The sequence below is a fragment of the Paramormyrops kingsleyae genome, chromosome 15, assembly GCF_048594095.1.
Source record: "Paramormyrops kingsleyae isolate MSU_618 chromosome 15, PKINGS_0.4, whole genome shotgun sequence".
NCBI classification, from domain to species: domain Eukaryota; kingdom Metazoa; phylum Chordata; class Actinopteri; order Osteoglossiformes; family Mormyridae; genus Paramormyrops; species Paramormyrops kingsleyae.
The window spans coordinates 2,667,500-2,692,563 of record NC_132811.1 but is presented as its reverse complement, the minus strand read 5'-3'; the positions used below and the strand labels follow the sequence as shown (position 1 = coordinate 2,692,563).

The 25,064-nt window shown below is 45.8% G+C and overlaps 1 protein-coding gene across 1 annotated transcript in view; it reads right to left on the bottom strand.

Annotated features, from left to right (window-relative positions):
• The window catches only part of LOC111860147 (anosmin-1-like), a 43,611-nt gene extending 21,608 nt beyond the window's left edge, over window positions 1-22,003 (bottom strand). Inside the window, exons 1-4 of the mRNA XM_023843553.2 lie at window positions 21,691-22,003; window positions 14,813-14,860; window positions 1,715-1,777; window positions 712-919 (exon numbers count right to left, since the gene is read on the bottom strand). Of these exons, the coding sequence (XP_023699321.1) occupies window positions 712-919; window positions 1,715-1,777; window positions 14,813-14,860; window positions 21,691-21,867 (496 nt within the window). The 5' untranslated portion in view covers window positions 21,868-22,003. The remainder of the gene's footprint in view (window positions 1-711; window positions 920-1,714; window positions 1,778-14,812; window positions 14,861-21,690) is intronic.
• Window positions 22,004-25,064: the final 3,061 nt, after the last annotated feature.

Here is a 25,064-nt window from a genome sequence, read left to right as displayed (position 1 = left end):
TCTGAGTATTCAGAATCTTACGCATGCTGCCTCCTTCCAGGACTAAAACTGCAAACACAATGCCACCAAAAGCCTTTCAGTACTGCCAGACTCATAACAATATTATAGTATATTTTTCATCTAGCCTGAAGATTCAACCCAAGTATCTTGATTTAAATAAACTGATAAAAATATAGTTCATTATGAAAATGAATTAGATTCCTATTAATTTAGTTAGATCAGGGGTGTCAAACTCCAGTCCTGGGGGGCTGGAGCCCCTTAGTTCCTCCCCTGTTCCACCACACATGACTCAGCTCAAGAGCTGTGTGGTGATTCGCGCAAGGAGTTGAATAAGATGTGATAAATGAAGGGAAACCCCAAAATGTGCAGGGGTCTGGCCTTCCAGGACGGGAATTTGACATCCCTGAGATGGATGATGCTTTTATCTAAAATGATGTGCAATTAGGAAAGCCATTCCCATCAGCAAATGAGATCAAGGGTTTAGTGGTGACATCACTCTGCCGACAGTGGGATGTGAACCAACGACCTTCCAGTCACAGACAGAGAGCCCCAGCTCCCCCTGCCACAGAGCTACAGCATTAACTTACCATGAGATTATTTTCCTGCATTTAATTGCCAAAACCTTCAATGTAACTTTGTAATATTTGGTAATAATAATAAAATAAACATCATTTGATAATATTAGTAAGTAGAGCACTGTAGGGGGCGCACCCTTGTACAGGTTGGCGGGCGCCTGGCATGTTTGCCCGCAGTCGTTGGGGCAGCATTTCCGGGGGCCAGAGCACTCGCGGTCCAGGCTGCAGCTCTCCACGCAGGCGGCGGCGAACCCTGAGGCCTTGTGTGGCGGGGGGCAGTCGCCCTGCTTCTGGGCCCGGACGGACCCCAGGAACTCCGCACTGGCCGTACACTCGTGGTGCTTCTGTCGGGAGGCGAGAGAGACCGTGGGGCTGGGCGGCGGCGGTGGGCGGAAAGGAGAGGGCTTCTCCTGTTTCATGTTAGTCAGACGGCCCTGTAACATCTGAGAAACCGGGCTTGGTACCACGCCAGCATTCGCCCGAGGTAAAAACCTTGTTTACACACGATTCTTGGAAACATCCAGATTGCTCAGAGACTGAAGCTGGCAGCGGCCAACTGGCCGCTAAATCAGCAGAGGACCCCGTGTGCCACGCGGGAAAATATCCTGCCAGTTTGCTTCTCATTCAAAAAAAAAAATCACAAAAGGCTTACCGGTACAATACTGTCTTGTTTCTAAGAGTAAATCCCTATAATTGAACTACAATACAATTTAGCAGCATAAAACACTTTTTATCAAACAAAAAGAGACACCCTGAATGTACTGGTAAGACACTGAAGTTCATGTTCTGAAAAAAATCTTGCCATGATCAAATAGCCACTTTAATGGGCCGTATTTAACCACTGGGCAGATATAATACGGGGATTATCTCAAACTCCAAAGCAGGATGATATCCAAGCTCCACCCAGCACCTTCTCCAACATCTCCAATCACCTAAAACCTCCCTCATCTTTCATGGAAGGGAAACAACATCGGATCAGAGCTTTTCTTTCAGTGACACTGAAATAACTGAGGCTTCCTTATGTTTTTTTTGCTGGAAATTATAATTAGCCAGAGTCACAGGTCACAGCAAATCCTCCGCAGAAAGGCTCCGGTTTCACCGGCAGGATGCCTCTAACAATCCCTCACCAGGCAACTCACCTCGCAGCTTTTCTGGGACGTCCCGCGCCTCTTTTCCCACAATCCCTTGCATGGTTGTAAGCACTGAAAGAAAAACACAATTAAAATGAGAAGATGTTGGCCAAAGTCTTATAAAGGTCACATACATTCATCCCTCCTACAGCTACTAATGCAGTACAGGGGGCCTTTGCCAGGCTGCACAGGGCACAGACGGGCCATAACCCTGAACCCCCCACCCCTACCCAGCCCTAACCTTAACCATAAGGGCCAAACTAAGCACAAGACTTCTGGCATTTTTAGTTGTTCAGGGGTGGCACGGTGACACAGTGGTTTGTGCTGTCACCTCACGCCTCTAGGACGTGGGTTTGAGTCTCTGCCAGGGTTCTGTGCGTGTGGAGTTTCCATGTTCTCCCCGTGTTGTCATGGGGTTTCCCCCGCTACTCCTCCAACAACACGCTGAGGCTAACAGGAGCTGCCAAATTGTGTCTGTGAGCACGAGCACATTTTTCCTATAGGGAAAAACTCTAATCCCAACAACCTTAACCATAAGTAACAAAATATGAGACTTTTCGCAATTTTAGATTTTTGATTGTAGTCACAGATTTTTATAACTTTGAGTTTCCCCATGTGTGGACCAAAAGAATGGTCCCCACAATGTCAAAACAACAGGTTTTTTGTTTTTTGACATATATATCACCACACACACACACACAATGGGTGAGATAAATTAACTTACAACACTTAAAGTACTTCTACTTTTTTTAGTACTTTGTACAAAAATCCTGTCTAAATTCTGACAATGCAGCCACACTTCTGTTCTGCAGGTCTGCTTATCTCAGCTCGCCACTCTGACAACAACATAAAACACGAGGTCGTTTCTCACCAGACCATAATATGGTAAACATACTGCACTCCCATACTATCCAAATAGCATGTGTGCTTTGACAAAATCTATTCATGACTAGTTACCAAGAATAATAATGAAAATTAGTTAGTAATTGATTTATTAGTGATTCGAAATTGGTTAGTATGTTGTTCTTCAAAAAAAAAAAAACTGTGATTACACTGACTTGTGTAACACAGACTCTTCACTGCACTGCTAACAAGCGTTATGCTCGATACACTGCCCCCCCCGGGGGAAGCTGACAAGTCACCGGCTCCATTTTCCACCTGCAAATGCTTTCTCTCTTGCCTGGAACTTTAAAGCCAAACATTCCAAGAGAAGCTTCTACGTGTCTGAAATAACTACGCTTCATAAATTAATGGGATCTCCTTGGCCGAAGTACCGTTTTTTTTCTGCTGCAGTTTCATCTCAAGTTTCATACGTATAAAAAATGTGAGTGAAAGACTGTCCACGGCGGCAAGGCCACGCATCATGGTTTGATTTCGCCTTGTGAAATCTCTGGGCGCCAAGGATGGTCTTTTAACACCCCTGCTCTGGGGGACTGTATCTAGCTGCAGCCCCCCCCCCACCCTGCCCTCTTTGTGGCACCCCCTTTGCCTCATTTGACTCCAGGCTAATTTATCAAACGTGTCTCTTCACAGCAGGACCCCGTACCCCTGTCGGTGGACCCGGAGTCAGTCTTTTCCTTTAAATGAGAGGGAGAATATTAAGACATCTGTTGCATATTATCAAAAAGATCATTCTGACATCTGCCAGCTTCCATTCCCCTCTTCGCAGAGACAGCCTTCCCTTGGTTCTCTGCACTGCTCGATCTGCATGACTAAGCTGAATCCATAAATCTGCTGCTTTATACATAATTTACTGTTCATTTGCTCTTACATGCACGCTTAAGAATATAATAAAATTCAGTTGTCGTAGGACCAGTTTATAGAAAATAAGTATTACAATCCACTGGATGCATTCATTTCGATGCAAAAAAGTTCACAAATCTATCCCCTTTATCTCCAAAATGTATAGTCATAATACAGTCATTTTTATTAATGTGATGGTTTGTAAGATTTCCTGTGGCCCAATCACTGGAGCGACCCCTAGTTAAAATCACAATTACTGTGGAAATCATAAGTTGTCGTTATAGGTCCGTTATGTCGTTATGGGTGATGACAGAAGCACGCATTCATCTGTGATTGCACACGAGTCGCACGCCAGCTCATTAGTTAACCCTCTAGTGGCCCGCAGGCAGGATATATGCCGCTAAATCAGCCCGCTGAAAGGTCAAAGGTCAGGCTGCTCACAGAGAGTATGTATTTGATCACACCGGGGCCAGGTGGGTGCCGTGCGCACGGGGTTCCTCCTAATCGCCGATGACAGGCCTTTTCAGTCACCTCCATGTTCCACAGGTCCGAGCAATGCAGAGAGGGTACCACGCTTCTGGGGCTTATAAGAGCGACGACTCCTCACGGGGCTAAGGCTCAAGGAGCTCCTGGGGTGGGGGAGGGGGCAGCTGACAGGTCCAGCTTATTTCTGCCGTTGTGTGAGACTGAGAACATACTCCCCCTCTGGCTTGCTGTAACTTACAAAGACCAAATTAGGCGGTAAGAATATATCTATAATTATCCGTGGCTGGTGGGTGAACAGGGCAGTGTTTGTGAGACTGGCATGTGATGTGTGATAAGAAGATGCAATTATTTAAGAAAAAACCTGTATGTCAACTTCTGATGTCACGGGAACCTTGAAAGAAACTTCTTAAGAAGAAACAGTATTAGCTAAATACATAAAGCAAGTCAGCCCCCAATGTTTTGATTTCACAGGGCCTGTGTAACCATCTGTGGGAACATAATAGCATGCAGCCAATCGGCGTTCGGGAAAACAATGGAGCCCATAGTCTTAGAGTTCTAAACCTGTGAAGTATTTTCCCAGAACACCATGTATATATTGTATAAACACAGTTGCATATACACAAAAGTATTGTGACACCTGGCCATTACGTCCACAGGAACTGTGATAACATCACATTCTAAATCCATAGGCATCAATATGGAGCTGATCCAGACATTTCGGACAATTCTATGCTTCTAACTTTGCAGGAACAGTTTGAGGAAGGCCCTTTTCTGTTCCTCCATAAGTGTGTCCCAGTGCACAAAGCAAGGTCCTGACCTCAAACCCCATCAGACACCTTTGAGATGAACTAGAATGGAGATTGCGAGCCAGGCCTTCACATCAACATCAGTGCCTGACCTCACAAATGCTCTTCTGGATGAATGGGCAGAAATTCCCATAGACACACTCTAAAGTGTTAGTGGAAAACCTTCCCAGAAGAGTGACTGCTGTTATAGCTGCAAAGGGGGGACCAGCTCCATATTAATGCCTATGGATTTATAATGGGATGTCATTGAAGTTCCTGTGGGTGTAATGAGCAGGTGTCCCGAGACTTTTGTCCATATGATGCCTTTTATAGTACTTACATGTATATATCTTATTTTTAATCTTCATTGGGTGCTCATTATTAATATATAACTTGGTTATTGATTTATAACGGTAAATACTTCACTAAAGTCATTCATATTAAGATTCATTCTGAAGAATTTGACAGGACAGCATCTCCAGAGACTGATCTTTAAAAAAGCTTTCTTGAAAAAATCGGTTAGTCATAGCAACATGACCTGAGCTATTAGATTCCATCCAGCAGCTGTGGAACATGCAACCCAAACGTTTAGGCAACTAAAAGTAAGAGAAGAACAAGAGGTAAAAAAATTTTTTTTGCCTGTACTGTGATTGTGTTGTTTGCTGAACTGTTGTGCATTTGATAAGCTTTGATTTGATTTTGATTTGTAGGAGTATAGTACTGTACAGGAGTACTGTAGGAGTACAGTACAGTTTGGGAGTATATCACAGTTGCTGTTTGCCAGTTAGCAGTTAACGGTCAGTTGATATTCATAATCCTCAACCTGTAACACAATATTTTGATGTTGCTTCGTCGCAGAATAAATACACACTGACAGTCACACAATACAGGCAATTCAGAGATGCCACTTTGTCTAGCAGCATGTTTTTGGACTGCTGGAGGAAACCAGAGAACTTGGATTAAAACACACACACACAGACACACACGCACGCACACACACACACACACACGCACACACATGTAGGGTAAACATATCCTTATGGGGACCGCTCTTTCATTTCAATGGGAAAAATGCTAACGCTAACTATGACAACCTTAACCCCCACCCTGCCCTAACCATAACCATAATTAACCTAACAAAATACAAGAGTTTTTGCATTTTTAGTTTTTTCATAGCAGTCACCGATTTTTATAAAATAGAGTTTTCCCTTATGGGTACCAGGAAACCGGTCCCCATAAGGGAAAAAAATGGATATTTATCACATTATGGGGACATTATGTACCCATAAGGATAGGTAAACCCGCTCACAGACACACACACACACACACACAGAGCGGGGCCGCACAGGGCACACACAAAGTGCACATATTTTTAAAACTGGTTTTGCAATTCTGAAGCTCTAAATTGACCCACAGATGCTTTTTTTAAATTCACTCATATTATTGCAGAACTTGTTGCAGAAAACTGCGGATTTTGGGGAAATGTAATAATAATATTTGAGGGGAATCATTTATTAGCAAGCATGCATGTTCATATCTCAGGGTGGACCTCTTGTTTTTTAAGCATGAGTATTCAAGCAATTACATGCAAAATGAGTCATTCCGTGATAATTAACACATACATAATTAGATACTGTTCCTCTCTGAAGTCGAAGGGCAGACCCGAGCTGAAGACGTGCTATTAGAGTCCCTTTAAATGGAAGGTTGTAAATATGACCAGTAGATCTCGTATGAGTGGTTTTAACCAGCAGGACTTTGTTGTACTTTCTGTGGTACTGAAATGGAAACTACACATTCGGAGAGGGACAAAACCAGCCGGGGGATTTAGCACATTTCACTTCTCTATAAATGGTCCACAAATGGTCAGTCTATTGTTTGTCATTTATTCGTATGGTTTTACAAGTCTAGACATTTTATATGGTCATCAGCAAATGAGTCCTTCGAAATGTCACGGTGATACCTTTCCATTACCAGTGACGGGACCATGCAGCTGGCCCGAAGTTCACAATGCGGGTCTTCATATGAAGGTCATCCAGCTGTTAAATATCATGATTCAGTATGGGCCGGTCCGCGGAATGACGCGCCCCTTCCTGTTTTTCCCCGTCTCGCGGTGCCTCGTGCCCCCGTCTGGCCCACAGTGGGAGGGTGAACCCTCTTGACAGTGATGTCAGTTTGGGCAGCGCTGTGCTAGGGAGCCTCTCATCCATTACCAAAGCCTGTCTGCTCCTGGGAGTGACTGGAGAACTCTTTCCATTTTGACTGATGCTGGGAAATATGGTAGGTGGTGCCGGAAAACTCATCTTGGGCCAGAAGCAGAGAAAAAGCCCCAGAGGAGGAACCTCAGTCGCCTCTAACCCACGCTGGCCGATACCCGCCGCCATTAGGGATGCTGGCAAGAAGCACTGGCATTTCAAAAATGTGCCCGTAAATGAGGATAAGGTACCCAGTATCATGCTATCACGCTTCTGCTTTTCAGAATGAGTAATTACCGAGTAAATGCACGAGGAATGTCTTACTGAAGGTGCAGGTACATTTCGGGTCTTATGGGGAGGGGTCTCCGTAAGACCGGAGCCAGAACATCCATCACAAGCGTCTGTCATTATGCGCCAATGCCATTGGCCATCCTGTCCAATAAGGATGACTGAACCCAAACTGTAATTTATTTCCTATGATGGGTGGAGCACCACTGGGGCACAGACTGGGGAGGGACTTACAGTAAGACATTAACTGCGGCGTGGCTCTACTACACAGCTGCTACGTGCTACTGTTTAACAGACCTGGAGCTATAGGGCCGGCCCGAGAGTAACGATGGGCTTAACAGACCTCAGTCCCGGATTTAGACGTCTGTCAGCTGCCAGGCATTAAAGCGGCTCTTTTCGGCACCTCCGCTGTTTTACAGGTTGTCCCTGCACAATGAGGGATGACATTCTGGCTGATTGTAAGAAAAAAGGTGGTGGAGATGGTGGTGGGCCATCGAAGGCAATATGGAAAACATTTCAGAAAGATAAAAGCTTAAGCCTTGGCAGTATAATAATCTCAGCCAGAGACCGATCACAGGGACCAATCACAGGCGGATTGGGAGACCTAGGACCAATCGCAGCCAGAGTGGGGGACCTGAGTCCAATCGCAGGCGGAGTGAGGGACCTGGGCCCAATCGCAGGCGGCGTGAGGGACCTGGGCCCAATCACAGGCGGCGTGGGGAACCTGGGCCCAATCGCAGGCGGCGTGGGGAACCTGGGCCCAATCGCAGGCGGCGTGGGGAACCTGGGCCCAATCGCAGGCGGCGTGAGGGACCTGGGCCCAATCGCAGGCGGCGTGAGGGACCTGGGCCCAATCGCAGGCGGCGTGGGGAACCTGGGCCCAATCGCAGGCGGCGTGAGGGACCTGGGCCCAATCGCAGGCGGCGTGAGGGACCTGGGCCCAATCGCAGGCGGCGTGAGGAACCTGGGCCCAATCGCAGGCGGTGTGAGGGACCTGGGCCCAATCGCAGGCGGCGTGAGGGACCTGGGCCCAATCAAACTGTACTGCACATCTGTCTGCCAGTGCCCCTGCAGGTGCTGGCCCGTGTCCTGCCTGGATGTCAAGGTGACGGGGTTGGGGGCGACGGCAGGCCTTACTTTGTGGGGGGGGGGGGGGGGGGCAGACAGCGAGACACATAAATCAAGTTCCACCCACATGGACGTCCCCCCCAGGTGTTAATTTCCCTCAGATGCGGCAGCGAGGCGGGCGTGCTCAGAAGCCGAAACGCAATACGACGCGGCCGGCAGGGCAGTAAATCACGCGTCGGTTACGGCATCAGACCCCCTCAGCAGGGGGTGCGCTATCACACTGGGGGACTCATCCATTCCCCCTAATTTGTAGGGTGTCAATGATGGTCGCACCTTCCTCTCACTATCAATGAGAAACAGACCTACAGAAACTCACACCAGGACCAGTATTTAATCAGATTGAATGACGCCAATGAAATGTTCTCTAAAAAATTAAGTTGTCTTTGTACTGAATGCACGTTATGATTTAGGTCAGTTAGCTTAGACCAACAGCTGTCCGTCTCCCCTATAAACGCATGCAGTTTAATCCATTCGTTATTTTTTCAGTCACCCTGCTGAACCAAATGTATAACTTTAGTAAAATTATTCTCAAACAAAAATAAGTAAGTAAATTTTAAAAATCGAGATTTCTGTTGTCTGGGCCTGACAGTTGAATATGCTCAGCATAAGAATAAAGACCAAAAAAATCATTCATTCCAGGAATGTGTGTTTCTAAATATTTTATATTTCGCCCACTGGCCACAGATGAGATCTGGCTTAAGTCTGATTTGCTTGGCCTTCCCCAAAGCCTGATTCATTAGGAAGATCTCTGACAGGAGTTTCTCCGGCTCCAGTCACCCTTGTTAGCCCGATACGCTGTTGGCTGAAGTCAAAATGTACATCTACAGACCAGGTAAGCAGTACTGCCTACACAGGTTAATGAATGAGCTCTTTGGAAGCTTGTGGCACTAAAGAAAACACCTATCTCTGTGAAAAAACACAGACTTCTTGTCCAAGTCTGCGGGCTTCAGTTTCAGCTGTCAAGCAGTTATAATTGATCTGTTTCGGTAGCCACATTCCTTTCAGATTATCTGCTGGTACCTGCAGATGAGCAAATTCCTGGGTGGGGATCACTGTGCAGGCCACTCGAGTCAGCAGTCTGCGACTGGGCACCAAGGACATCCTCGCGCAGAGAGAGAAGGTCACGCGCACGTAGGGGCAAATCTGAAATATGCAGTATTTGCAGCCAATGCACTGGGAAAACGTGTTACGGTGCGACGAGGAAGACGTGCGGCACCGGCTGCTGGCCGGTACTCTCCCCGCTGGCGTCTCGCGCCGTTAAAAGCGTGAGCCAGCTCTGGCCCACGTCGGCGTCTGAGTGAGAAAGAGAAGGTGAGGATCCACAGACTCGCTGAACTAAACTTGAACCCGCCTGACACTGACACTCTCATTTGTTTTTCTGCCGTACAGCTTGTTAATTTAGGGGAGTCCGTTGTTTGTTTAGGCAGATCCCTGCTCTCGGCCATTTAAACCCCCCCCGCCTCCTCCATGTGCTTTATTCTCACACCACATGTCGCCCCAGTGACAAAGCTGTGAATCGGCAGGGCTCGTCACGGGCCCCCCGCGTTGTCCTAGCTGCGCTCTCCCCGTCAGCTGTCACCCTCCTGTCACCATGTGTCACTCTGTCCCAGCAATGGGGGTTGGGGGGGGGGTGCTTAAGGAGGAATGAGCCAAAAAGCATTCATTGGCAGTTAGAAAGGGTGCTGAGATCAGCTGCTACATCACTTAGACAACGTGGAAGGAGTTGTGTGTCATGTGTTATGTCGGTATTGTGTATAGGCCAGTGTTTCCCAATCCTGTACCCGTGGATCCGCAGACAGTCCATGTTTTTGCAAAATTAGCTGGGAGGGAGCAAAAATGTGGACTGCTGGCAGGGAGATGGGAGGAAGCAAAAACCTGGACCTTCTGTGGGTCCATGAGGACCAGATTGGGAAACACTGATGTAGGCATTGTGTGTTATGTAGGCATTGTGTGTTATGTAGGGATTGGGTGTTATGTAGGCATTGTGTGTTATGTAGGCCTTGTGTGTTATGTAGGCATTGGGTGTTATGTAGGCATTGGGTGTTATGTAGGCATTGAGTGTTATGTAGGCATTGTGTGTTATGTAGGCATTGTGTGTTATGTAGGCCTTGTGTGTTATGTAGGCATTGGGTGTTATGTAGGCATTGGGTGTTATGTAGACATTGTGTGTTATGTAGAAATATGAAACTCTAAGACATACACCTGAAATGTGACGCTTTACTGCTTAACCACAGAATGGCTGCTTTTTTCCCAAAATTCCCACAGCACCACCTGAAAGATTTTATTTTATTTAATTTTTTTAGAATTGGGGTTGATTTCTGGAAAATGGCCATTAATAGCCCGCTATTAATGTACAGAAGTGCGCAGTATTAAATGTGACAGAAACATATGGTAAAGATATGGGAGACTTTCAAGTTACTGTAGAAGGCCATAATCAGAGGGTTTTCTTTCTGAGGGTAATTTGCCAACCGAGTATGTTAACAAATCCCCCCTGTACACACACACACAAGCTATATGGTGAACTGAGGTTTAACCATAAATACTTGCAATACATCCAAACCACTACATTATCCACCCGAGGCAAGCTAACGCAATTCCTACAAAGTCATGAATTTTTATTTGTATACATATTAAGTAAACTTTTTGCAGCAGTGACCTTGCACCTTGAATAAAGCACCATGAAGCGCAAACGTTTCAGGAAACAGCGTTGAACCTGGAGCTGAGCACTTTAACCAGGCGAAAATCGCGAAAAAAAGAGACGAATGTTCATATATCTGACAGCCAAAAACTCTCCTGACACCGGGGCATAAAATTTTCCGGTCATCTGAGAGCCGTGCCGAACAAGCTGTTAACAAAGGGAAGGGGAAAGAAGCCAGGCACGGCTGCCGGGGAAGGCTGCGCGGCGTTCCCGCATCTGCATCTGCAACCCGATGAATGCTGCCTATATGTCAGCCGCTAACACCTGCAAATCATTATCGCTACAGAAGGAAAGTTGTTTCTACCCGGGTAGTGTAAAGACGTATATTCCCCTCTATAATCAGGAACACGCTTGCCGCATTTTTCAATACGGCGGGCATCGACGTACATCTATAAAAGTGTTTTCACAACATCGTTTATTCAGAGGCTAGATTAAAGGGGAGAGCCGAGCCCTCGTCCAGGGGGGGGGGGTCTCCTTCTAAGCGCTCGGCTTCTCTCCTAGCGGACGAATCAAAGCGAAGGGCCCCAGGTTCTGATTTACTGTACTGTCATGCAAATTTTCACGGGCGCGGGCGGCGCTGAGAGCGAAACCACATGCGGAGCGCGACTTTCCGCCCGGGGAGCGCGGCGGCGGATCCCGCGAGTATCGAGTACAGCCGCGCTCCCCCGGCGCATTGCATGGGGCTGCACGGAGCCGCAGACGTGCCGAAGAAACGCGCGGCGATGGGGGATCAATCAGCATAATGTGCCTTAAAAGCTGGCAGGCACGGTGCTGTCGGAAAAATCCATCCATCCGCCGATCATACGCACGAGTTACAGTTTTATCGTACGCTTGAAACAGAGCGTGCAGCTTCTAGGATGGGTTTTCGGAAATCCTTCCAAGAATGTTCTTCAAACCGACTATTCACGGAACCTGCATATTTTTCATAACTTCAAGTAAACACATGGTGTTTTCAAACTGGGCTGCGATTTTCTTTCACCGGTGAAAGTGATGCAGAAATAAGAGTTCAGCTTTACGCCTGATAATTCGATAGCCTGCGGTTCTCCGAAGGATCCGTTAAAACAACAAGGCAGAGTGACTGTGTTCGCACCGTGCGGGCGGCCTCTGCTCCATCACACTTTTACAGCCCTCAGTAAAGAGTAAATTACGGGCACGGTCCCAGGTCAGGACACGAAAGTTAATTCTGATATGGAAAAATAAAAGCGCCCGGTAAAACCTGACTTAGATTTGCAAAATAATAAAAATTAAAGATATTTTCAACATTGTTCTACTGCAATTATAAAAGGCCCCTTTCTATATTCTTTCTCCTTCATATGGTTTGAATGAATCTGTCGTCATAAACAATTTTATAAGCAGTTAAAGGTAACAGGCCATGCTCAAAATATGTACAAGGCAAGTATGCGTGATTTATTTCAATAAACTACAGTGAACTTAAAACACCACATGTGAACTGTTTAATACCAAGGCACCGAGGAAGATTTACATGCATATATATTTCCTCCAGTCTGCATGTATTTACATGCACGTCTCACATTAAAACACACAATGCTAATTTAAAATTAATAAAGTTCATACTGGAAAAAAGATGTTTTTGGTGTTACAGTAATAGGAGAAGAAACATTTAAATGGAACAGCGATGATAAATAAATAAGAGGCGTTGTGTTCTTTTTCTACATAATTCCCCAGAATTGTAAGGTATTTTCAGGCAGCCCTGCGGTAATTAAGCTTAAACAAGAAGGTTGTGACAAAGCTGCACATAAAACCAGGAGGAATTTTCCAGCCTTTCTGTTTCAGCTCAGACATCCAAAAGGCGCTTGTTCGTTTCACTGGCAAGGCTTCCTGGCACACCATCTCAGGTAAGAAATATTTTCTTATAAAATATTTAAACATTCATGGGCTTGTTTGCTTTCTAAAACATTTAAATCTCTTTACAAGTTTATTGGATCCAATTAGTGGAGAGACTTTAAACATCATCTCAGCAGATTCAGACCTAACCCCAGCAGTGATCTCCGTTCTGTTCTAGAAACAACAGATTTCCAGTTTTGAATAGAACTCATTAGAAAAAAGCGCCAGGACGTGTGGATGAATCGAAGCATTTCAAACGATCGAGAATGAAACAAGGCAGCTGTTTGGTCAGCAAGGAAAAGCTAAAAAAAAGGAAATGAAGAGGCCCGTTGCTGGGTGTGTAGAGGCTTCAGATCTTTCCCAGCTGCAATAGGAGCTTAGAAAGATGGCCACACAGGGAGTGACCCTTCATTACTGCCCTCGGCTCTTCAGCTGAATGGCCGAGCAAGAGGTCACCCCACGGGCCCACACCTCACCTGCTGGGGGAGAGGTGAGGGTGGGGGGTGCCGTGAGAGTTCGGCCCCGGTCATGAGGGGTGGGGGTTACGGCCGCCGGCAAACAAAGCCCCCAGCTGCCCTCATGCTCTCCCAAAAAATTTGCAGCTCTCGGGGAAAAGGTCCAAGAGAGGTTAACATGGGGCCCGGCAGCGGTTCACGGCCAGCGCTGTCAGCACCGCAGGTAGTGGTGCTCGGGAAGGGACATCGGACATCGGCTTTCAGCCCGGCGCCCGCCTCGGGTCATTCTGCTGACAGATACGACCGGGGAATCTCAAAGAGGAGCCTTTGACACGAGACGAGGTCCTGTTACCGCCCCCTGGTCACTAGTCCAAAGAGCCCATTTTTACCTGCCCCCCCTCACAATACATGGGAAAGAAGTACTTATTCTAACGAGGAGCGAGAATCGAACACGCGCAGAATTCCCTGAGAATGATCAATGAAAAGAAAAAAATCAAGTAGAGGGGATTAAATAAATCTTCCTATCATGTTTAATTAAATAATTGAATTATTTAATTCAATCCTCTCCTTTTTCCCAAAGTAGTTTGGCCCAGGAGGACATAAAATAGCTGTCATTATTTTTACAAGAAGCACAACATTTACCTTCCCTATTATTAGAGGCAATGTGGGAGGACAGCCTCCATCTGAAAGCAATTAGGGCGGCCCGAGAGCGCGGTGTGAGAAACACAGACTTCACAGGGGGACGCCTCTACCTTTCTGGGACACTTTTAACGTCCATCTCTGAAGGCTGGAGGCGGAGAAGCGTCCAGCTATGGAAATTATTGTTAACAACCTCGGCGTGTCGACTAGCTTATTAGAGAGCAATTAGCATCGGACATCACTTCATTCCGATAATTGCATCCTGGGAAAACGCTGACGCGGTTATAGCCAATCTCTGTCTGAGACCTGTGCGGCACAAATTGCCCGATGGATATTAAGCTTCACTGGAGGTAGAATAACAGGGTGAAGAATGAGCCCTTTCCCCTTCACACAAGCTGTTTGGTTTATCTCACTAACAATTACCTGCATCATTATTAAAAAAATTGTTTGTAGTGCTAATAGCCAATGGCTGTAGAGGCTGATGCTTTTTAACATTTCTCACTCCGCTCTTTTATCCAATTCCTTATTTTATTAGTCTCTACAGAATCCAATTACAGAACTCAAACCTGCTTGTTTTCACATGCCACATAAAAGCCTTGTTAGGTAAGATATATAGAAACTAACAGCCACCACCAAAGCGGGCTTCAGCCATAAGGAACTTCATCCAAGCGGCTGCCCTGTTCCTTGATTGTCATTGACAAATCAATAAAATATATAATAGCAAGGATAAAGTAAAAAAAATATGTATCAAATCTGGGAACTGAGAAAGAGTGAATTCACCTGCAATGTGCAATCATGCATCACGTTTTCTCTGCCGCAGCCAAAGGAACAGAGCCATGCCAACTCACCTGAGAACATCGCCTGTGGTCTTCACACCACTGCAGAACATCGTCACTCTGAAAGAAAACAAAGCAATTCAATCCTTGGATGAATGCTGCACTTTGTGGAACACTCGATAAGACCTTCGGGGGGGAAAAAAAAAGACTCGATGTATAGCCAGATCATGTACTATAAACATATATAGTTACGTACACTCCACAAGTTAACAGCTTCACACTTTCCTCACAACCCGGATTATGCCGTAAATGCCGGCGTATTTGCGTAGGATCCTGGAAATCTTCCAAACCTCGGATACCGTAGTAACTCAGGCTACCAATCCTGACCGGAAGTGCCTAACAAGAACACCGATTAATGTGGTTTTGTGGCCACACTTTATATATATTATTTGAGTTATGTATTTTATACAAGGCTTCTGAGTGCAAGCACGCTTTTGTTGAATGCAAGGGCCTGACACTGGATTATACTCCTATACAGAAGGAATAAACGCTGAAAGAGAGACAGACTGGTTATAGATAATGAAGCTGCATTATTAATTTTTATTAATGTATTAATGTTTAGTTCACCCATTATTCAGCTATGCAATTTGTTCCTCGACCTCTCTGGTACTCGCACTTGCACACAAATACCTTTAAGAAAGTCAATATGTGGCAAAAGTGGCTAACACCAGGAAAACGTTACACCACGTTACACCAGCATTCCTCACTCATTTCTCCAAGGCCTTAATTGTCACAAAGTGGTCTGAAGAGAAGGACAGCCATTATGCTTGACAGGTCAGGGTCTTGGGGCTGCAATAAGTGATCTCTTAAGGGTAGCACCATTCCTAAAGATCACATCAGCTCTGACACCTCTCTGAGTCACACTGATAATGTCACGGTGATCGACCAATAGGCGCATAAGAAGAAAAGATCACGGTATGGAACACCGTACGTAGCACTTCGTGATTTAATATTATTTATAGAGATGAAATGACACAATATAATTACATTAACAATTACATACACATAAATGTAATTACAAACGGAAAATCACAACACCAGAGTAAAAGACTCACTCTCAGTGTCTCTCTTTGGGCTATGGACAGGGCTAAAAATCAAGGTGGGGTGTTCTCCAAAGCCGGATTTCTTGCTTAGCCAGATACCTTGTTGGATTTAAGGTAGCCTGGGCTAAATGTAAGTGAACGAAGATGAAGTCCATTTAGCTCGGACTACCTTAAATCCAACAAGATATCCGGCTAAGCAAGAAATCCTGCTTCATGGAACACCCTCCAGTTGTGATGAATACTGATGAAATGATGCACCACAGTGAGTTTGCAGCTTCAATGCTGTTCTCTAATGGGCAAGTAGCTAAGGAGCTCCCAGTAAGCCTTCTGGGTCTGAAATAATCAGCAGAACTGCTGAAGCCTGTCTCATGAAGCCAGATTTCTTGCTTAGCCGGGTAACTTGTCGGATTTAAGGTACCCCAGTTTAAATGGACTTTATTTTAGTTCACTTACATTTAGCCCAGACTACCTTAAATCCGACAAGTTATGTGACTGTGCAAGAAATCCTGCTTCGTGAAGCGGGCCCTTGGTTGAGTTGATGCTACCATAACACAGCGGATAACAAAAACAAATCAACACACCTTTTATGTGTTTGCGCTGTTTTTATTTGCTCCACGGGTTTATTTTGTTCCTCCCAGTGAGCACGCAACCTCTGAATATCATTCATGGGAATTTCTCCCAGACTATTCTGTCTGTATATACAGGACTTCCTGTCACTGGCCATCAAAGAGATACCATCAGAGAGAACGGCCCAGCCGCTGACAGACCAGAGTGCTGTGATGGGATACGGGGGGCGGGGTCCTCGATGGGAATGGCAGAAGAAACCATCAGCTGGCGTTTGCAACCCCCCCCCCCCCCCCCAAGAACCGTCACAATGATCCCGTTAGTCTGGCCTCTTTCGTCTTCCTTCATGGAACATCTGCAGGCCATACAAAGGAATATAGATCTCCTTGAGATGCACGGCTCGGCTCATCCGCTCCGGCTCCATGGCATCTGATGGCGAAATGCTGCGTGTAATTGTTGGGTTTGCCCCCATACAGACATCAGCGTGGCCCCCACACTGCACAAAGGCCCCAGTCCTGGGGGAGGCTGCTTAGCTGTATTTATTTTTTCTAATTCCAGCATTATCTCCATCCGTAAACGGCATGAGCTGATTCTAATGGCCTCTGCCTGGCTCCTTCCCAACCTGCCCGTGTTCCCACACCCTCCCAAAGCTCAAGATTTGCCGTCCCCTTAAAAACCTGCACCATCACATCCGATGCTCTGAATGTTCCTGGTGCTGTGAGTTATTTCTGTCAGTCTTTAGAGCGCAATTGTCTGCGTGTGTGAACACTTATACTAACTTAAAATGAGTATAACACATGTCTCTGGGGGGGGGGGGGGTAGCTGTACTGAGGCAAGAGTGTGTGATACATGTGTGCAGTACTGGAAGCCATTTTTAATTTTTAATTGCCCAATTACATGTCAACTGCAAAGGCATGCGATTCAGGAGCGCGGAGTTACGGCATCTTTGGATTACAACTAAACAATCTGCAGACAAAGATAGGACAAGTTAATCAATTATAATCGGCATAATGTCAGAGATCGACAGAGCTTGCCCGAGGTCCCTCTGTTTTTATTCTTCGATACGTCTCAGAATGACAATGACCACAATACAGTCTCACTACTGAACCACCCAGCTGCAGGAGAAATGAAAGGAGCGGGATTAAATCATGTTAGCACATGAAAAGCAGAGGATAACATCAGCAGAGAGGCGAGGGCTTCCTTCACTGAGTTAGTAAACACTCCCTATAGCCATGCTTCTTCGTGCATGCCGCGTGATGTCCTTTGATCTAAAATGATCAATGATAATTTCAATAACAATCATGAAAATTTTATTTAGTCATACTGTACACAAAATGAATGCAGCACATGCTGTTTGAGTACAGTAACCAGACAGTAAGTGCTTGTTGTGTACATGCAGGAAAAGCATGGCCATCAGGCAGTAGCAGAGATAGGCAGGCATAACTCATAACCTGAAGTCTAGGCATATGGTCCAAAAACATCTGAAATGTTCTTTTCCTACAGATGTTTGGGTCAGACAAAGACCAAAGGGCATCTATGGTATTAGAAAAAGAAAAAACTAGAGACAAATTGATTTAAACTTTGCCTTCTAACCTGCCTCATCTATAACTGTCCTCTGTTATACGTTTGCTATATAGCAAGTGTGAATGGTATTTTTTTTAGTTTCCCATACCAATATTCACATACCAATGTTTATGAAAAAATAATCACATTAATGAAAGTCTGCATGGAGGGGACTCCACATTGCCAGATGAGAGGGGTAATGACCAGCTCGTACCTAATCCAAGGACACGTGGCCAGCCGTGGTGGACTTCCTGGGGACCTGCAGAGTGAGCTTTGTTTTTATCACCCAGCCAAACACAGAGGGCATGAATACACAGGTGCGCAGATTACCAGAGTGTCACGGCACAAAGGAGTGTAAGCGCAAAGGCCAGCGTACGAGCTGTTTTCACCACTGTCTGTAGCTATCCTCAGCTGTCTCCACAGAATGACACAAATTATGTATAGAAGTTTAAAAAGGAGAAGGGATATTTTCACCCGGGAAGTTAATTTCATGTACACAGTGCACAGTGGCCAGTACTGAGCACCGTAAGTGAAATACAGTCCTGCACCTTAACCGGGAAGAAGCCTCCATAACAAAGGAGAAGGAAAAAGATTTATAGCTAGAATTTTGGGGAAAAGGCAGAGCATGAGATAATTAATTTGCGTGCATACCCAGTAAATCCCAGCAAGTTGGATTTGCACTCGGAGACAGGGCTTTTAGTTATCCTGGCTTTGTTAATGGCTATTCCACTTGCTGGAGTAATCGGATTCCCGGAGTATGGAGCATCATTAACGGCTATTAATCTTTTTCAAGGCTGCTTGTCTGAAGCACCTTTGAAAAGAGCATTTTAGTCTGAAATGCAAACCACGCTTCCTGTTAAGCTCAGCTTGATTCTCCAGGTATTAAACAGTAGATGATAAATACAACCTTAAAATACAGCACAACTGACGCACATGTGTTTTTTTATTTGTTTGTTTGTATCTAACAATGTCAGGTAAAAATGAGCAATTACTCTGTGATATGTGACATTTTACTATTACTGGAGCTCTTATAATGGGGGGGGGGGGGCTTTTGGCATGTGAGCATTAGTGTAGATTCACACTGGAGTGCGTCCAGGGCCTGAAGAAAAATTGCAGAGGTGAGGCTCAGGCAGCAGCTCGGACAGCAAATAAGGCAGCAATTCAGGCAGCAGCTCGGACAGCAAATAAGGCAGCAATTCAGGCAGCAGCTCGGACAGCAAATAAGGCAGCAACTCAGGCAGCAGCTCGGACAGCAAATAAGGCAGCAATTCAGGCAGCAGCTCGGACAGCAAATAAGGCAGCAATTCAGGCAGCAGCTCGGACAGCAAATAAGGCAGCAATTCAGGCAGCAGCTCGGACAGCAAATAAGGCAGCAATTCAGGCAGTTGCTCAGGCATCCTGTATGAACCTATCAAGCTTCTGACCAGGAGTTTACCAGTGAACCACACCATCTGCCCACAAGGAGCTAAAACCCTTTTTAATGCATGAAAGGGAAACTAGCTGAGCAGCTCCCCCACCCCCCCCCCCCCTGCTCTGGGAAATGCCCTGTCGCTTCACAGGTGTGGGGGTGCTGTGGCCCACTGGTCCTTAATGGCCCTTTTGTTGGAAATCGGAGGTCAGAAGAAGCCAGTTGTCCGACGGAAGCAGCGCACTTTCCCACTCTTTCATGTTATCGAGACAGGCCGATTCCCTGTTCGGGGAGTCTGTCTCTTCTCAGCAAGAAGAATAAAAGGCTTGATGGAGCCAGAAGTGAATAAGACGTACGGGCCCCACAGAGGACAACCGCCTGCTTCTATGGAGAGCCGTCATTGACCAATGTCGAGAAAAACTCAATTCACTGAACCAGAATGCGGATTTTTCACACGTTTAACTCGCCGTTTCTTGCTGTTAAGGCAACGGCGCTGAAGCAGCCACATTGGGGCTGGTACCCACTCTGTGCCCCCCCCCCCCCCCGCCAACCTTCCAGCTGCTTCAAAGAAAGACTGGCCTGTGACCGCACTTAACGCGAAGGGCTGCCTCGGAACAAAAGGTCCATTTTCCTTAATGCTGCTTTCGCACGCTGGCCATGGCCGGCCGGTCCCCGCTTTCGATCAGACGTGGGCACGCGTGTGGGATCTATACAGGTGGCTGCTTTTAATTCTCCCAGATCTGAGGGACAGACCTGTTTGTACGACTGGCAGCAGTACGGGCTGCATGTCTGTGTGCCGTCGAACAATTTCCTCTACCCTCAGGTGCTAGTAAATAAAAAACAACACGGAATCAGTCGCTGAAAAATAAATGCAGAACATCTGACGTTGCAGATCGCTGGCGGGGCCTTTGTGCAAATCAGTGACAAATGCAGCCCCCACAGATTTAACTTATCCTCCAGAGACCATGCAACAAATCTGTAAGGGTGATTTAAAAAAAAAAAAACCTTGCTTGCAAGACTAAGAATAACATTTGCTCATCTGATATACTGGGGATTTATTTTTGCCGTCCAATAACAAAGTTAACTGAGGAAAATTTTTAAAAAATGGAAAGATGTAACCTCAGCTTCTTGTAATAGCAAGCAACCCAAAACGTACAAAAAAGGCCATGGGGTTATATAAAATACCTTAACAATTATTCAGATTGCCCCGTGATTCTGAAGGTAATTGCATATTGATTATCACAGATGACTCACAAACGCGAATCATTGGAAACAGGCAAATATTAGGGAAAAAATAGACCAAGGGGGTATTAAGTGCTTTGGCTCTTGGCGCAAATGATTTGACTTCGGAACTGGGTCCCAACACAAACTCGCCAAACGTGACACATGGCGCTCAGACCGGCTGCGTAGCTGCACAGGAAACGCTCCGCAAACAAGAGGACAATAACGCACTTTATAACAACGGATCCTTCTATCGTCTATAATTTTCATCATTTTTTAAAGTTAGGCCTATTTGTTCTTACATCTGTAGTGAGTTTAACATTTCGTTTCGTAAGAAACCAAAGATAAACAATACTATAAGAAAAGATGAACAATGCCAAAATATCCAACATCAAATCAAATTATTAATGATGAGCTGGAGCCCTGGGTTGTTAACGCCGATGAATTTGCACTGACACGGGATTCCGCTTTAAAAGCCCGTAACGATGGTCCGACCTTGACTCCTTCTCTGATCAGGAACCAAATCTGTTCACACTCACTCTCTTATTTGGGCTCCCACACTTTCCTTTTAATTTTCACACTCATTTCTGCACAGGCTGAACCACTTGCCTGGTACTCTGACACCTTTTCGGCAAATACATCTGCGCCGTCGGAGACCATCTACGGGCGCCCTCATCACTGTGCAGCCAGGTGGACAAGTTCAGAGGGACTTAAAACGGAGCTTCCAGAACAGCCTGCTTAAATGGGGCAACTGGCTTAATGGTTTTCCCACCCAGAGTACTGAGAGCACATGTTGAAGCGGTTAAAATAACAAATGACTTTCAAAGCCGCCAGCAAACTGACGCGTAATGCTCGTGCTAAGGTATAATTTACCTTCGACAAACAATACAGCACGACAATTATAAGATGTAGTTGTTGTCATATAGAAAGGGCTCGTCGTTTCAACAGGTTAAGAATAAAGTCAGCACTTAGAAGTCTACGCTCGCTTTCATTTTGGGTAAGATTACACATTAAAACACTTCGCCCTTAAATACCCGGTCTGCCCCCCCGTCCACCATAAGCGCGAGGGAGATGTGGCCGCCCCGGCTTACCTGCACATTCCTGAAGGAGGCGGCGAGCTGCGTGATGTGCAGCGTCAGGCAGCGCGAGGTGCATCTCGCGCTGTTAATTTTATCCAAAATTTCCCCGCTTTCAGCACCAGCTTTCCGCGCGACAGCGGAACCAATCGCGCACCACATGCAAACCAGCATCACATGGAAGCCAAACATTGTTCTACGAAGAAAGTGAAATCAGTATGTATGTATTTCTCGCTGGGTCCGTTTCCCCCTGATGAATCGCCTTTGACTTCGCTTCAGCGCTCCGATCTGCGCGCGGCGGGGTTATTGCTGTCCACACAAACGCAGCCCAGACACTCCCCTAAAGCGCGCACGTGTGGCATTTCATCACTTGCCAAAAGGGAAGAATCCGTATTGTAGGCCATCTATTTTTAAATACCGATAGTGGAAAATGTATTTTCCTCTCCAGTAAAATATGTTTTTAAATTTTACTTTAAAACAATAACTGTAAAATACTTATTTCTTTCTGATTATCTGCAGATACTTATTATGATTGCCGTCTATCAGAGTACATGTTGGTATTGAGAATGTGTATAGTTTATAAAATATATAGATGGTCTAATGAAAATTCACGACGCAAATGCAATATCCTTTATACATACCAAAAAGAGTGTTGTGAGAGTTAATATACAAACATCCATGACACTAGTCCTGATAATGATCTAATACTCGGGATTCCCAGCATTTAAGATCTTCATTTGGTGTTTAATAGCTGATAAAGTAGACCAAATGGCACCTAAATTAAGTGAAAGCTGGAAATCTTTCCACTTGACTGTGAGAGTTCAAGCTGGACTGCAATTTCCCATGAATTTATACTTATTTTTAAATGTGATTTAAAAAGTGCAACAATATATAACATTAGTTTAAAATATCTTTGGACCTCTAACTTTGATAAATATAGATTTTCTTTTGGAGAATGAGAGTGTAGCAATTATAGGGAACTCTCTGGGGAGTCAAGTGTGAGTCTACTCTACACTAACATACAGCGGTTCATTGGTGCCAGCCTGCTCTACACTAACATACAGCGGTTCATTGGTGCCAGCCTGCTCTACACTAACAGAGCTTCATTGGTGCCAGCCTGCCCTACACTAACAGAGCTTCATTGGTCCCAGCCTGCTCTACACTAACATATACAGCGCTTCATTGGTGCCAGCCTGCTCTACACTAACATATACAGCGCTTCATTGGTGCCAGCCTGCTCTACACTAACATATACAGAGCTTCATTGGTGCCAGCCTGCTCTACACTAACATATACAGCGCTTCATTGGTGCCAGCCTGCTCTACACTAACATATACAGAGCTTCATTGGTGCCAGCCTGCTCTACACTAACAGAGCTTCATTGGTGCCAGCCTGCCCTACACTAACATATACAGAGCTTCATTGGTGCCAGCCTGCTCTACACTAACAGAGCTTCATTGGTGCCAGCCTGCTCTACACTAACATATACAGGGCTTCATTGGTGCCAGCCTGCTCTACACTAACATATACAGTGCTTCATTGGTGCCAGCCTGCCCTACACTAACATATACAGCGCTTCATTGGTGCCAGCCTGCTCTACACTAACATATACAGAGCTTCATTGGTGCCAGCCTGCTCTACACTAACATATACAGTGCTTCATTGGTGCCAGCCTGCTCTACACTAACAGAGCTTCATTGGTGCCAGCCTGCTCTACACTAACATATACAGAGCTTCATTGGTGCCAGCCTGCTCTACACTAACAGAGCTTCATCGGTGCCAGCCTGCCCTACACTAACATATACAGCGCTTCATCAGTGCCAGCCTGCCCTACACTAACAGAGCTTCATTGGTGCCAGCCTGCTCTACACTAACATATACAGTGCTTCATTGGTGCCAGCCTGCTCTACACTAACATATACAGTGCTTCATTGGTGCCAGCCTGCTCTACACTAACAGAGCTTCATTGGTGCCAGCCTGCCGTACACTGACATATACAGCGCTTCATTGGTGCCAGCCTGCTCTACACTAACATATACAGCGCTTCATTGGTGCCAACCTGCTCTACACTAACAGAGCTTCATTGGTGCCAGCCTGCTCTACACTAACATATACAGAGCTTCATTGGTGCCAGCCTGCTCTACACTAACATATACAGTGCTTCATTGGTGCCAGCCTGCTCTACACTAACATATACAGTGCTTCATTGGTGCCAGCCTGCTCTACACTAACAGAGCTTCATTGGTGCCAGCCTGCCGTACACTGACATATACAGCGCTTCATTGGTGCCAACCTGCTCTACACTAACAGAGCTTCATTGGTGCCAGCCTGCTCTACACTAACATATACAGTGCTTCATTGGTGCCAGCCTGCTCTACACTAACAGAGCTTCATTGGTGCCAGCCTGCTCTACACTAACATATACAGTGCTTCATTGGTGCCAGCCTGCTCTACACTAACAGAGCTTCATTGGTGCCAGCCTGCTCTACACTAACATATACAGGGCTTCATTGGTGCCAGCCTGCTCTACACTAACATATACAGAGCTTCATTGGTGCCAGCCTGCTCTACACTAACATATACAGCGCTTCATTGGTGTCAACCTGCTCTACACTAACAGAGCTTCATTGGTGCCAGCCTGCCGTACACTGACATATACAGCGCTTCATTGGTGCCAACCTGCTCTACACTAACAGAGCTTCATTGGTGCCAGCCTGCCGTACACTGACATATACAGCGCTTCATTGGTGCCAACCTGCTCTACACTAACAGAGCTTCATTGGTGCCAGCCTGCCGTACACTGACATATACAGCGCTTCATTGGTGCCAACCTGCTCTACACTAACAGAGCTTCATTGGTGCCAGCCTGCCGTACACTGACATATACAGTGCTTCATTGGTGCCAGCTGAGACACACAAAATAAAAGCTTGTGAATCTATTCAATTACCCTATTTATCCAGTTTAGTGAACAAATAAACATCTGAAACATACTGTATGATGATATCACAACCAATAGCCAACGATTGTTGGAACAAAATTTGAAGTTGTTGTCAAGTTATCGGTAATTTGAGTGATATAATTCCTCTTCGGGGGGGTGCATTGGCTAGAAATTTGGCCTTCAAATCCTGCTCCTGGCTCTGAGTGTGTCGATTTTGCACGGTCTCCCTGACTTTCCTACGGTCCAACAGCGTGCACTTGGGTGAACTTGTCTCTAAACTGCCTTTAGTGTGACGGTGAGTGCATCTGCCCTGCAAAGGACTGGGCCCCGTTCTGGAGTGTCCCGCCAACACACTGTGACCCTATTCCAGATAAATGCTACAGAGGATGTTTTCTCTTTGGATTTATTGGAGAGGCTTATTGATGAAAAGCCTAAATCCTTGCTGTCATA